This window comes from Leucoraja erinacea, chromosome 13 (assembly GCF_028641065.1).
Source record: "Leucoraja erinacea ecotype New England chromosome 13, Leri_hhj_1, whole genome shotgun sequence".
Classification (NCBI taxonomy): domain Eukaryota; kingdom Metazoa; phylum Chordata; class Chondrichthyes; order Rajiformes; family Rajidae; genus Leucoraja; species Leucoraja erinaceus.
In genome coordinates, this window is record NC_073389.1 from 30,302,514 (window position 1) to 30,317,456 (window position 14,943).

General features: G+C 44.4%; 1 protein-coding gene across 1 annotated transcript; it reads left to right on the forward strand.

Moving 5' to 3' along the window:
• Nucleotides 1-6,720: 6,720 nt before the first annotated feature.
• rgcc (regulator of cell cycle) lies at nucleotides 6,721-11,159 on the forward strand. Its single transcript, XM_055644776.1, has 5 exons — nucleotides 6,721-6,874; nucleotides 7,487-7,657; nucleotides 8,625-8,702; nucleotides 9,976-10,038; nucleotides 10,455-11,159. The coding sequence occupies exons 1-5, from the start codon at nucleotides 6,841-6,843 to the stop codon at nucleotides 10,460-10,462; spliced, it is 354 nt and encodes a 117-aa protein (XP_055500751.1). The 5' UTR covers nucleotides 6,721-6,840; the 3' UTR covers nucleotides 10,463-11,159.
• Nucleotides 11,160-14,943: the final 3,784 nt, after the last annotated feature.

Below are 14,943 nucleotides of genomic sequence, written 5' to 3' on the forward strand. Positions count from 1 at the left end.
GCCCTCCCCCCTACCCACTCGGGCAGAGTTCCCTCATCCCCCAGTAGCAATTTCCCCTCACCCCCCCCCTTCGGGCAGTGTCCCCTCATCCAACCTCTGCCACCCTCCAGCTATGAATGCTAACATACCATTCGCCTTCACTGCCTGCTGGACCTGCATGCCTACTTTTAATGACTGGTGTACCATGACACCCAGGTCTCGTTGCATCTCCCCCTTTCATAATCGGCCACCATTCAGATAATAATCTACTTTCCTGTTACTGATTGTATGCATCCTTGTCACTTCCCCATACCTAACAATGAACCATTCTGCATTTCCTTTACCATTGTCTGCTTTGATCTGTCGTTTTCACACCTTACCCTTCCATATCTCTCCTTAGGGAGAAGGCTGACTCGGCGCTCCCCAGACACTCAGTCTGAAGAAGAGTCTCGACCCAAAACGTCATCCATTCCTTCTCTCCAGAGATACTGCCTGTCCCGCTGAGTTAGTCCAGTATTTTGTGTCTATCTTCTGGGGGCTTCTGTCGTGCTGCTGCAAGTGAGAATTAATTGTTACGTTTTGGGACATATACAATACAATAATACTTAGCCAAGTATGTTGTGCAACATACGAGAAATTTTATTTGCCAAGTCAGTCATGCAAATAAAAAGCAGCAGAACACACAAAATACATTTTAACATAAACATCCACCACAGTGACTCCTCCACGTTCCTTACTGTGATGGTGGCGGGGGGTGGGAGGGGAGGACGGGTGTGTGTGGACGGGAAGGTGTAGGAGAAGGGAGAGGGTGGTGTGGAAAGAGGGGGTAGGGGAGAGGTGTGTATGTGGGCAGGAGGGATGTGGGAGGGGTATGTCAGTGTGGGCAGGGAGGGTTTGTGTGTGTGGGGGGTGGTATGTATTGAACAAGGATTGCTCGACGTAACCTACAAACAGCGGAACAATGGGTGTGTGTATTGAGGGGCTCCGCTAGGGGTGTGTGGTGGGTATGGGTTGCTGTCTCTGGTGGGGTGTGTGAGGGGTGATTGGACGTCCATGTGAAGAGGGGTGAGGCCTGAGTTGATGCGCGGGACGGGGGGTGTGTCTGAGGGGGACAGGGGGGGTGAGGGGTATTTGGAAATGGGGTGGGGGGGGGAGGGGGGTGGACAATCAGGGGGGAGGGGGGGTTGTGGGGGGGGGGCTGTGGGGTCCAGGGGGGGTTTGGGAATTAATTGGGGGGGTTGTGTGTGGGGGGGGTGGGGGGGGGAGAGAGGGTGTGTGGGGGCGCGGTGTGTGGGGGGTAGGGGGGGTGTGTGTGGGGGAGGGGTGTGGGAGTGGGGGGTGTGGGGGGGGGTGTGTGTGGGGGGGGGGAAATTGTGTGGGCGGGGGGTTGTGTGGGCAGGGGAGCTTGTGATGGGGAGGTGTTTGGGTGGGGATTTTTGTGGGGGTGGTGGGGGGGGGGCGAGTTTTTGTGGGGGCGGGGGGAAGAGGGGTGTGTGTGGGGTGGGGGGAAGTGAGCTAGGAGAAAAGACGGGGAAGAGCCATGGGGGAGAGGGAGGCATCATGGGGGAGGGGGAGGAGCCAGCGAGGGGGACCAGAGGGGTAGTGGCTGGAATTGGCAGCATGATGGGGCGTCACAGCAGGAACTGGTCGCCGGTCGCTGGTTGTTCTTCACCGCCGGGATCAAAGTCTCCGCTTTCCGCTTGGCAACTTCTCCGGGCTGGGCCGGGTCTCTGACGCTGGGCTGGGCAGGGTCTCCGACGCTCTGCTGGGTTGGGTCTCTGACACTGGGCTGTTTGGTGCTGGGCTGCTTCGGGTCCCTCCGAATGTCCGGTTGGAAACCTCCGCTGATCATCCTCACCTCCAGTAAAGACGCGATGTCGCAGGAAGGGGCGGACAATCCCGGGGAGTGACAGGGGAAGAGACTAATCCGCATTGCACTGACTGGCAGGAGAAGCAATCGATCTGCGCACGTGCGTTTTTCAAGATTTATAAACCTTGCTAACTTTTACGATATTCAACCGATCGGAACGAAACTTGGTGCACTCGCAGCACAGGAGAACGGTGAGTGAACTGGTGAAAATTGTAGTGCTATCGCGAACCGTTATTTTGCAAATAGAAAGACCACCAAACCGGAAGATAACAAGATCAGAGTTTTAGTTATGTATTGATAGAATATAGAATCGAATAAAATATTGGATGGATGGGTGGATGGATGGATTCCTGCTTGAGTAAATGAAACTGCCTCTGTGGTTATTTGGCTTGCTGGCACTTTATGTCCAATTTTAGACATTTATCATTTTCCCATATTTCAAAACCAACAGAAATAATATCTTCATTTACCTCATTCATTCCCTGTGAAATATTGAAAACTTCATTTAAATAAACGTAACCTAAATTGCAGCAAACATAACCTTAATTTCTATAACTTGTAATTTAACCATCAGCACCCCAACACCATTTTTGTAAATCAACCGATTCACCTGCCACCTTCCTCGGTGTTGGGGCGGCAACTATTTACCATATATATTAATGATTTGGAAGCGGAATTAGGAGCAACACTAGCAAGTTTGTGGATGACACAATGCTGGGTGGCAGTGTGAACTGTGAAGAGGATGTTAGGAGGTTGCAGGGTGATCTGGACAGATGCAGTATAATATAGATAAATGTGAGGTTATCCACTTTGGCGGCAAAAACAAGGGGGCAGATTATTATCTCAATGAGGTTAGGTTAGGTAAGGGGGAGGTACAGCGAGACTTGGGTGTCCTTGTACACCGGTCACTGGAAGTTGGCGTGCAGGTACAGCAGGCAGTGAAGAAAGCTAATGGAATGTTGGCCTTCATAACAAGAGGATTTCAGTACAGGAGTAAAGAGGTTCTTCTGTACTTGCATAGGGCTCTGGTGAGACCACATCTGGAATATTGTGTACAGTTTTGGTCTCCTAATTTGAGGAAGGACATCCTTGTGATTGAAGCAGTGCAGTGTAGGTTCACGAGATTGATCCCTGGGATGGCGGGATTGTCATATGAGGGAAGATTGAAAAGACTAGGCTTGTATTCACTGGAGTTTAGAAGGATGAGGGGATATCTTATAGAAACATATAAAATTATAAAAGGACTGGACAAGCTAGATGCAGGAAAAATGTTCCTAATGTTTGCTGAGTCCAGAACCAGGGGCCACATTCTTAGAATAAAGGGGAGGTCATTATAAGACTGAGGTGAGAAAAACTTTTTCACCCAGTGAGTTGTGAATTTATGGAATTCGGTGCCACAGAGGGCAGTGGAGGCCAAGTCACTGAATGGATTTAAGAGAGAGTTAGATAGAGCTCTAGGAGCTAGTGGAGTCAAGGGATATGAGGAGAAGGCAGGCATGGTTATTGATAGGGGATGATCAGCAATGAATGGCGGTGCTGGCTCGAAGGGCTGAATGGCCTCCTCCTGCACCTATTTTCTATGTTTCCTAGACAAGAGTTAACTTGCAAGATAGAAAGGTGGCTATTTAAAACTTTTTGCAGAGTGGATATATCTCTGGAATACTATACCCTGGGGTGTCGTGGGGACAAGATCTTTGGAAATATTTAAAGTGAGATAGGTGCATTTTTAAATGATTCAGGAGGTATGGGCTAGGGGGAACTGACACAGCGATGGAAATCAGGAGATATGCCATTACTTTTCTCAAAACAGTTGTTTTGGTTGTGTTAATTTTGACAGGCATTCATCTCCGAATCGCATTTAATTCTTTTGGGACATCTGCCATGCTGTCCTTGGCCTTTACTGCAAGTACAGATATAAAATGTTCATTCAACGTGTCAACAGTTTTCTTATCTCCATTAACAGTTGGCCTTTACTGTAAGTACAGATATAAAATGTTCATTCAACGTGTCAACGGTTTTCTTATCTCCATTAACAGTTTTCTTATTATCAATTTTCAAGGGTCCCACATTACTTCTAACCAACGTCTTTTTTGTAAGATAATTGCAAAATATTCTGATACTGATTTTAACATCTCCTGTAAGCTGCATAAGAAATAGAGTTTAAGAAGGAACTGCAGATGCTGGAAAATCGAAGGTAGACAAAAGTGCTGGAGAAACTCAGCAGGTGCAGCAGCATCTATGGAGCGAAGAAAATAGGCAAAGTTTTGGGCCGAAACCCTTCTTCAGACTGATGGAGGGTGGGGGAGCAGGGAGAAGAAAGGAAAAAGGAGGAGGAGGAGCCCGAGGGTCGAGGGAGAGCTAGGAAGGGGAGGAGATAGCAAGGGCTAACGGAATTGGGAGAATACAATGTTTATGCCACTAGGATGCAGACTGCCCAAGTGGAATATGAGGTGCTGTTCCTCCAACTTCCGGTGGTGCACACTCTGGCCAGACTAGTCCTCACCTTTCACCCCACTAGCCGTCACATACAACAAATAGTCCTCCGTCAGTTTTGCCACCTCCAACGTGACCCTACCAGTCGCCACATCTTCCCATCTTCCCCCGTCTGCTTTCCGCAAAGACTGCTCCTTCCGTAACTCCCTTGTCAATTCATCCCTTCCCTCCCGCACCACCCCCTCCCCGAGCACTTTCCCTTGCAACCGCAAGAGATGCTACACTTGTCGTTTTACCTCCCCCCTCGACTCCATTCAAGGACTCAAGCAGTCATTCCAGGTGTGACAGAGGTTCACCTGCATCTCCCCCAACCTCATCTATTGCATCCGCTGCTCTAGATGTCAGCTGATCTACATCGGTGAGACCAAGCGTAGGCATTAACCAACCTGACGTCCCAGTGGCTCAGCACTTCAACTCCCCCTCCCATTCCGTATCCGACCTCTCTGTCCTGGGCCTCCTCCATGGCCAGAGTGAGCACTACCGAAAATTGGAGGAACAGCACCTCATATTCCACTTGGGCAGTTTGCATCCTAGTGGCAAAAACATTGAATTCTCCCAATTCCGTTAGCACTTGCTGTCTCGTCCCCTTCCTAGCTCTCCATTAGCCCTCCTCCTTTTCCCTTTCTTCTCCCCGCCCTCCCCCCATCCTCCATCACTGAAGAAGGGTTTTGGCATGAAACGTTGCCTATTTCCTTCACTCCATAGATGTTGCTGCACCCGCTGAGTTTCTCCAGCACTTTTGTCTACCTTTGCATAAGAAATAGATGTCCTTTAACCCTGCTTTGCCATTCAGTAAGAATAGTCAAGAGTGTTTTATTGTCATATGTCCCAGATGGGACAATTAAATTCTTAGTTGCTGCAGGACAACAGAATATGTGAATATGTTCACATAGTACATAACGGGGGAGATAAAAAAAAGAAAAAGTTCAATAAATAAAGTTCAATTTGACAGCTGCACGCAGAATATGGCTGACCAGACCTTTAACTTCAAATCCACTTTACAGCCAAATCACCATAACTTCAGATTCTGCACGGTGCTAAATTTAATCTGGATTAGCCTTAATCTGGATTTTGTGTGACTCAGCATTAATGACTCATTTAGAGGTAGAGCACAAAGAACATTGAACACATGCACCCCAAATCGTGACTGCAGCTGGTGAAAATAGAATGAGTAGATCAGAGGATTGCTTCTGGGCTTGGTCAAGATGGACATCTACAGGTCAGGAAATGTGCAGTTAGGCTTGACTACTCATTTCTCTTCTGCTGTTACATTCATACTTGAATGTTCCTGTCGACTCCTTGCATGACCAGGAGTGCCCAATGATTAAATTTTAAATGGTACAATGAATTGTTATTAATGAGTAGGGTTAAAGAAATTCTCAAGGCCTTTTGCAAGTACAGGTATATTAAAAACAAGAGTGTTTAAGAAAGAACTGCAGATGTTGGAAGAATCGAATAGATCACCCGCTGAGTTCCTCAAGCATTTTTGTCTAATTTAAAAACAAGAGGATAACTAGGGAGAAGGTAGGACCACTCAAGGAAAAATTGAGATTATTTATGTTTGGAATCAGAGGACTTGGGCAAGATACTAAACGGACTTTGCACATATATTCAAGAATAAGGACATGGCGGACTGATATCAGTGTGGAATACTAATATATTCTATGGTAATTTGATATCAAGAAGGTGATGGTGTTGGTTCTCTTGAAGAGCATTAAAGTGGATAAATCCCCAGGGCCTAATGGGATCTATCACAGGTTATTGAGAGACAAGAGAGAGGAAATTGCAGGGGCCTCAATGAAGATCTGACTATCTCTGAATAAAAGACTTGCCTGCACGTCTCCTTTAAACTTTCCCCCACTCACCTTAAAGCTACGCTCTCAAGATTCTAAAGTTTCCACCCTGAGAAAAGGATTCTGTTTCTATCATATCTATATTTCTCATAATTTTATATAATTCCATCAGGTCTCCCCTCAACCGTCAATGTTCCAAATAAAATAATCCAAATTTGCCCAACCTCTCCCTATAGCTAATATCCTCTAATCCAGGCAGTAATTTCTGCATAGAAAATGTGACAAAACTGAAGGTCTTTTCCTCTCTTCCTCCCTCTCTCTACCTCATCACGCTTCTCCCTCTCACTATCCACCACCTCTCTCTACCATGTTATACTTTGATAGAATGACCGATAATTTATTGGATTGGATGAGCCAGGGGGTGAGTCGTGTTGCTGTAGTTGCCATGCAGGAGGTAACCTGTTTGCAGTCTGGTACTTGCTGCTCACCAGCCATTGACGGACTGCAACAGGTGGCACCAGCCTCAACGCGAGGGATCCCCGTGGCTGACGTCATCGGAGAAAGTGAGCACGCGGCGGGGCAACTCCCGCCTGACGTAGATAGGGAGGCAGCCGCTGAGCTATAAAAGGGAGCGAGGCGGCGACGGCGCGGCAGAGAGACGCAGCAGTCGGGTTGCCTGAGCAGAGGACGCACACCGTCACCGAGATGAAGTCGCACAACAGCAGGAATGCAGCGAGAAGTAAGCGCTTGACACCACGTAGCAGCGAGCGCGCAGCACCCTACACTCGGGGAGAAGGGCAGAGGGAGGACTGGGATGCAGATTCTGGAATAATGCTCCAAATTACAGTGAGAGGGAGAGGCTGATGGCGGGTATGTCGTATAGATATTCCAGTAGAGGCGTGTTGATGCTTGGAGAAAGGATAGGTGCTCCCCTAAAGAGAGAATTGAGTCTATGGGGTAGTTAAAATTTGGAAGGGGGTATCGTCAATGCCCAGATCTGTCGCTCAACGAAGTAAAATGATGGATAATTAATTAATGCTTGGTCAGTATTTAAATACTAGTCTAACTTCTGCAATTCAGCCTTGAAGTGGGATTTGAACTTCATTTTTTTAAACTTGGAACTTCTAAACAAATTATGAAGGAGAGAAGGGTTTCATCTCCCTGGGCCGGCCAGTTGTACCCGAGGTATTTTTATGCGGTGGACCACACCTCCAGCAGATTTAGCCGTTATCTCCGAATTGCTAGTGAACTTCCCCAAGGTGAGCTCACTGTCTTCCCGGGCGCCTGGGCTGGACCGCAGGCTGGGAAAGTGGCGCAGCGACTAATAAGCTTCCACCTAAATGTATTGCAGCGCGGGTCGGGGATGAAGATCTGAGCGCCGTGCTGTGTGAATTTGACGCGGTGATTGAAGATTTCGCCTCCCCGCTCAACAAGAGACACTTCAGGTACGATGAGCACCTGAGGTGCATGAAGAGGAGGAACAGCACGAGTGTCAGCGACGGCGGTGTCAGTGACTCCGACAGTGAGTATTCGGCGCTATAACCAAGTCTCCCGGGGCTCTGCGCCGTCACCAGTGAGCGCTTTGAGTTTTAAGGCAGAAAACACCGGCAGAACCCTGATCATCACACGTCTAACGCAAACAGATGGGAGAAATCTTTCGGATACCGCAAGGTTATTGAGCCCACATTACTAGGTCGATGCAGAAATATCGTCGTTTCTGCGCCCACCACCTGTAATATCTAATTGTTTCTTCCATTACCTGGGATTTGAGGACCCCAAAGATAGACACACAATGCTGGAGTAACTCAGCGGAACAGGCAGCATCTCGAGGGAGAAGGCCTGGGTGACGTTTCTGACTGAAGAAGGGTCTCAACCCAAAACATTCCTTCTCTCCAGAGATGCTGCCTGTCTCGCTGTTACTCCAGCATTTTGTGTCTATCTTCGGTGTAAACCAGCATCTGCAGTTCCTTCCTACACATTTGTGGACACCACTCGCGAGCTCGGTTACATGATCCCACCTTGCATTCAGCGGCCATCCAAGATAGAACCGAAGCTTACCCCGTTTCCTCTGCTTTACCCTTCATGTATAAATCCCTGTACAACCAGATTACCATATCCGCCCCGGGGTTGTAGAGCCCAAGTTAACAATGATGCAGCCTTGGTGAGTGAATCGTTTCGTCTCCGCGCTGCCCTCGACGTTAAAAGTGTACGATGCTCAGTGTGGGTTTGCCGACCCGAATGATCTAGTTCCGTGCTGTATCTGTCCCGAACTGATCCATTGACTCCTTGCCGTCCTGTACCGCCGAGACAATGTTTAGCTTTTTACGTACAGGGAAACACGCGTGTAAAACAAGTGCTCCAACTAATTTTGTTTAAATTTGAGAAGCTACCGCTGCACAAATAAAAGTGTGGCCTTTTCTGTGCATACGTGCCACATCTCTTGCTCCTTTACTTCCACGACAGTAATTGGTATTATTTTAAACCGCTAGGTACAGATTCATTTCGCAGAAACAGTTTCGCCTTCAGTGACGAGAAGCTCGAGAGTTCCACGATGTCATCGTCCAAAGGTATTTTACTATCTCCTATCACTTGCTTGGTTTCCATCACTGCAGAAGGGTTGATTGTTTTTGGAGTGTGAGAATTGTAGTAGCGCCTGAACTCGAGGTTATCATCAGATCATTGAGGCAGTTGAGATTAGTTTAATTTGGTATCATGTTTGGGACAGGCATTGTGGGCTGAAGGTCCTTGTCCTGTGCTTTTCGTTTTTTTTCGTGGGGGAAGAGTTCATTGCAGCTGTGTTTCTGATACAATTGCTCATTCGGTCATTTCTGGTTGAAAGAATGTCCTCTGCCGTTTTTATAATGAAAGATTAATCTTCTGGTCCCTCTTCGATAAATTTGCTGACTGGCACAAAATTACCTGTGTTGGTTTGGATAGTGGCCAAGGGAGTAGTGGTAGTTCATTATCATACAAGTCTTACACTTTAAAAAGTGCAAAAAACTGCAGATGCTGGAATCTAAAGCAAAAGGATGTGGTGGAAAATAGATATTCTGGGTGGAGGTCTATGACCAGTGGAGTTCCGTGGGAATCTGTGCTGGGGCCTATGCTGCAGACAATGAGGAAGGCTGTCCGAAGATTCAATGGGATATAGACCAGCTGCAGAAATGGGTGAAGAAACGTTAGATGGAGTTTAACCTGAGCCAGTGTGAGGTGATGCACATTAGAAGGTTGAATGTAAGGAGAATACTATTAATTGCAAGACCCTTTATTGATGTACAGAGGGATCTTGGAGTCCAAGTTCATAGCTCACTGAAGTTGGCATTACAAGTAGATATGGTGATTCAGAAAGTAGACAAGAAGGGTCTTGACCCAAAACGTCTCTGCAGTCAGGAGAGACTGCTGCCTGTCCTGCTGAGTTATTCCAGCATTTTATGTGTATGGTTTAAACCAGTATCTGCAGTTCCTTCCTACGCTCGTGGTTCAGAAGGTGTATGGCCCGCTTGCCTTCATTGCTAGGGGTATCGAATATGTCAGGAAGGCATGATGCAACTTTGGCTAGGCTGCACTTGGAGTATTGCAGCGTTGGTCACCACGTTACAGGAAAGATGTGGTGGCTTTGGAGAATGTGCAGAGGATATTTACCAGAATGCTTCCTGGATTAGAGGGCTTCAGCTACATGGGGAGGTTGGATAGACTTGAATTATTTTCTCTCAAATGTCAGAGGTTCAGGGGAGTCTTGATCGAGGTGTAGAATAGTCTGAACATTTTCCGTGTTTTGTAAATGGGAGATGAGCAATGCCAAACTTTGGAAGTAAAAGCTCTACATGGCTCTCTTTGCAGCAAAACTTGGGGATACAAAGGAACTAGAAGACTATATTGCAGATTTGAACAGAACATTAGAAAGTGAGTATCGATCAACGTTTCAGTATCTTGGTACATGTGATAATATATCTATACCAATGGTCACACAGCATATGCAACGAGCATTAAAATTTCTCTGCACATGGTGCAATCTGACATTGCAGACCATCAAACATTTTCCAACTTGTATGCTGACAGTATAAAATGGTATGTAGGTTTGCTTAATTTTGTTAACCTAAATTACGCTTGACAATTTTCTTTCTACACTTTCCAATCAGACAGTCAATCTTACCAAATGGAAGAGAACTTTAAATATCAAGTGTTTGCCCCATTTAAATAGCAGATATCAGCTATTGGAATGATATAGAACCAGCATGTTTGGGCAGATTGTGCATGTCATCACTAAAGATCTTAAAACATGAGGCTAATTATGTTGTGCTCACTGGACTATTTCACAGGTATGTGACGGGGAAGAAAAAAAGTTTGGTCCTTAGCCCTGTGTCAACACATGAAAAGGAGCATCTACAAGGATCTGTTCGGTCTGCCAACATTTCTCAACTGTGTTGCTTAGAATAGTTGCCAGCTCTTACAAACAGTAAATGCATTTCTAAATTATTTCTATTGTACATGTATTAAAATTTTGTGCTATTTTTTAAGTTTGAGAAATCTAATTAGAACAGTAGATTACTATAAAGCTAGTACTGCTGTGTATTTGTATAATGAAGATGGAATGGGGGCTGATTTGAGGCCATGAAGCAGTGCAGTAAGGAGGGGGAGGAGGAAGTAATTGGGAAGGGAGTTAAATGGGGCTAGGTGAAACAGGAGTACTTTGATTTCAGTGATTCTCTCGGCCTGGTTTCCACTAGTTTAGCCCACAATGGTGCTGGCTGCCTTGTGGCAAATAGTTCTTCGGAGAGGAGACCTCCAGAAGCTGCTACTTAAAAATGGTCTGCACAGACCTCTTCCCACCAATTGAATCTTGAGCAGCTTTTGTTACTAAAATCATTTCACATTGAAATATTTTGTAAATTAAAACACTGGAGTCAAATCTTTTTGCCAGTTCAAACTAGTCTGTTCTGAGCAAACGGCCACAAAACTGTTTTACAAGACTTCATCTGTGTTGCCCTTCACTGAATTTTCCTGTACTGAATATTAAAAAAACATATATTTTTGAAACTTGTTTTTGGTTTTTCCATTGGAATGAACATAATGTTATACCACTGTATCTGGGCTTGATTTGTTAATGTGCTGTGCAAAGTATCATGTTCCTGATATGTGAATACTGCCTTCACTTATTTTCAGTATTTAAGTATAATTCAGTATAACCTACTGCTAGTTATCAGCATTCCTTAATAACATTACTATGCATGCCTTGTGTAGCAAAGGAAGGAATGATGCAAGAATAAGAATAGCTTCATTCAACCTATTTATAAATCCCAAACATTAACATTAATAAATCTCAGACTGTCAACAGTTTCCTTAATTGAATTGGTATAAAAACATTTGCAATTTTTAATGCCAAATTTAGAACCCTATCTTTTCAAGTTTTTTAGGATTTGTGTGCCATCTTTAATTCTCTGAGACACAATGTTGTAAGAAGAAAAGAACTGTAGTCCCTTGTGCAAATTTTCATACAGCTGTACCTTAATGACCAAGTGTTTTACATTTCATTTCCTGCCTGTGAACACTGCTGCTTTTGAAGGTGGTGATAAATTATGCCTTAAACTGTTGCAGCCCTTCTAGTGGACGTACATCCACAGTGTTTTTGGCTGGGAGTTCTGGAATTTTATATCTAACAGAATGAAAGAATAGTAACATATTTATCCACTTTTCACCTCCTTTATCAACTTTTACCCATCTTACTCCTGATTCCACCCTCCCAATTATTTCTGTCCATCTCCCTCCTCACCTAGTTCCACTATTGCCTGCCAGCTCCTACCTTCTCATGACCTTTCACCTCTTCATACCAGCTATCTCCCCTTTACACAGTCCTGATGCAGTGCCTTGACCCAAAATGTCCACAATTCCCTTTGACACTATTGAATGTATAGATAGAGTTTTTGTTTGGCATATATTTTTATTCTGAATAAAGTGGGGAGGAAGAGAGAGTCCCTTTGCCTTCACCTTCACCTTCACAGATACTGCTCAACCTGTTAAGTTCCTCCAGCACTTTGCTTCTAGCAACTGATTTTAAAATCCTCTCTTTACCTCCGACAGTACAGCAAGGCCTTCTGATGCTCCCAGTTGGTAACCATTTTAACTCCCCTTGCCATTCCCATACTGACTTTTCTTTCCTTTGCATTGTCAGAATAAATCCATGTACAAACTGGAAGGACAGCATCTCATATTCTGCTTTGGTAACATATAACCCAACGGTATAAACATTGAATTCTCCAATTCAAGTAATGTCTCCTAACCTCCAGCCCTCTCCCCTCTTTTCCTTGTCTGCACTCCACCCAGTTCACATATTTCTCCTACAATCTCCCATCACCCTAGTCGCCCTGCCCCTTTCTTCTCATACTCATCCTTAATCTCTGGGTCCCATATTTCCCTTTTTATCTCCCCACTTATCTCTCTGGGTTTACATTTCACACCACCTCTTTCCTTATCTGTCTCCTTATCACCTCCAATCTCTTACTCCACCATCTATCAATTATCCTTCCTCGCCGGCATCCATCTATCACTTGTTAAACTCTATGTTTCTATGTTTCCACTGTCACTTTCTTTTCTTCCCCCCCCCTCCCCTCTACATCAATCTGAAGAAGGATCCTCTCCTGAAATTCCTTCCACAGATGCTCCCTTATCTGTTGAGTTCCTCCAGCACTTTGTTTTATGCTTTTTAAACAGTTGGCTTTTCATCATGATCCAACAACTTCCTATGCACTCTTGTAAATCCTTTACATTCTTGGTTACTTTTATTAACTATTAAAACTCTAAAGATGGGGGAATTTGAACTTGTTAAGATTATAAGATGTAGTAGGTCAGTTGCAGAAAGAAGAATTATTTATTAAAAAAAACAACAGCAGGGAGGCTTGATCTTTGAGTTGACCTCAAAGTTGAATTTGAATTTTAAAAAAAAAAGTTCAATAAGTTTTGTCATAAGATATTATAAAATGCATTTATATAATTGCTATTAATGCAGCCAAATACTCAACAGGCTCAACGTATGATGAGCATTTGACGGCTCTGGGCCGGTAGTTGTTGCAGTTGTGAAGGATGCGGGGGATCTCATTGAAATTTACACGATAGTGAAATACCTGGATGGAGTGAATGTGGAGAGGATGTTTCCACTGGTGGGAGAGTCTAGGACCAGAGGGCACAGCCTCAATTAAATGATGTACCTTTAGAAAGGAGATGAGGTGGAATTTCTTTAGGCAGAGGTTGGTGAATCTGTGGGATTTATTGTCTTTATGGTTGTGGTGGTCAAATCTTTGGGTATTTTTAAAGCAGAGATTGATATGTTCTTGATTAGTAAAGGGGTCAAAGGTTGTGCGGTCAAGGCAGGAGAATGGGGTTGAGACGGAAAGATAGACCAGCCAGAGTAGGCAGAGTAGACTCGATGGGCTGAATATCTTAATTCTGCACCTATGACTTATGAAGGCGAATGGACAATCATTTCCCCTTTAAAGATCTGGGCTCATAAATCTGGAAACTTTCTCAAGTTGTGATACAACTGTCATGATGGAACTAAGCTGATATCGAGTAACCAGTTATATTAGATCATCAAGCAGCTGGTAATGTTAGATCATCTGAGCTGAGACTTAGTGGAGACCAGTGGCACTGTAAAAATACACCAGTCACAAAAGACAAGCCCGCGATAGAGGAGGCTGCATCCAAACTGGTGACTTATGCAATACTTGAATGCTTAAATTAGCTTCTTGGCGGCAACCTGCTGGAGCTACTGCGTAAGATGAGACAAATAAATGATCAATTTGGCAGTTGGGATACATCAGTAGTCAGATCACATCTTATCTCCTTATGTAATGAAGGATTAATAGTTTAAAAATAATTAAGTTGTTTTCTACTCTGCTCCTGTTTATCACACCAAGACTCGGGGCCAGGTTGAATATTCCAGGCCGGTACTGAGTTGTTAAAATCCCTGACCAGATGTTGTGCTGTTTATAAATAGTGTGTAGGTTATGTACATCTCTCCTTGGATTTGAGCAAATGGAATTTCCGAATATCGTGTTATTTTTGGATGGGATGCATGCAATGGAACTACAACTGAGAGGGAATGTAAAACATACACCATTGCTTTGCGAAATTGGATCTTAATAAACAGAAAAACTTTCATGGTTTATTGCCCATTTCATCTTGCTTTAAGATTTCCCATTGTTGCGTTTCTACAAAGATGTTCAGCTTAATAATGTGCTATTTTTGTGTTCCAAGGTCCTGTCCTATTTTCCTAGTCTGACTACGGATAAAGAAGGCCATTTGGTCCATCCATTTAAGACAATCTGCTCAGCTCTTAATGGTTTTCACACTCATCCAGGGGGGCAATGAGACACTTCTATTAATTATATGAGTCAATTACCCATTACGCTTAGATGAATCTCTTCCTTTCTCATTCAGGCGCTTGTCTCTTGCCCTACTTTAGTACTGTGGCTTATGGAACATAGGACATAAAACAGTACAGCACAGGAACAGGCCTTTTAGACAACAAGGTCTGTGCTAGGGTTGTATTTAACCTTTCTGTCAACATTATTGTTTTCATCACTTTTAATTTGAAGTAAAATACATTTTGTCTTCCTGTGATAATGGGACCCATTAGCTACACTTGCTAAAGGCGTATTTTAAAATGACGCAATTCAGGTTTACATACTCTCTTGTCATTAGGTTAAATACCTTTCAGCAGTTTGAGAATAATAGCCTGATCAACATTGCCTTCATAACCTCACTTCAATCCACTCTTTCCCTACAATTATTTTGGCAGCCTCATTTATTCCT

What these genes read in the sequence shown, in the direction of transcription:
- rgcc (XM_055644776.1), top strand. Translation starts at nt 6,841, where the DNA reads ATGAAGTCGCACAACAGCAGGAATGCAGCGAGAA. An exon ending in CAGCAGGAATGCAGCGAGAA is followed by an intron (nt 6,875 to 7,486) that starts GTAAGCGCTTGA and finishes AATGTATTGCAG; the next exon opens with CGCGGGTCGGGGATGAAGAT. An exon ending in CACGATGTCATCGTCCAAAG is followed by an intron (nt 8,703 to 9,975) that starts GTATTTTACTAT and finishes CTCTCTTTGCAG; the next exon opens with CAAAACTTGGGGATACAAAG.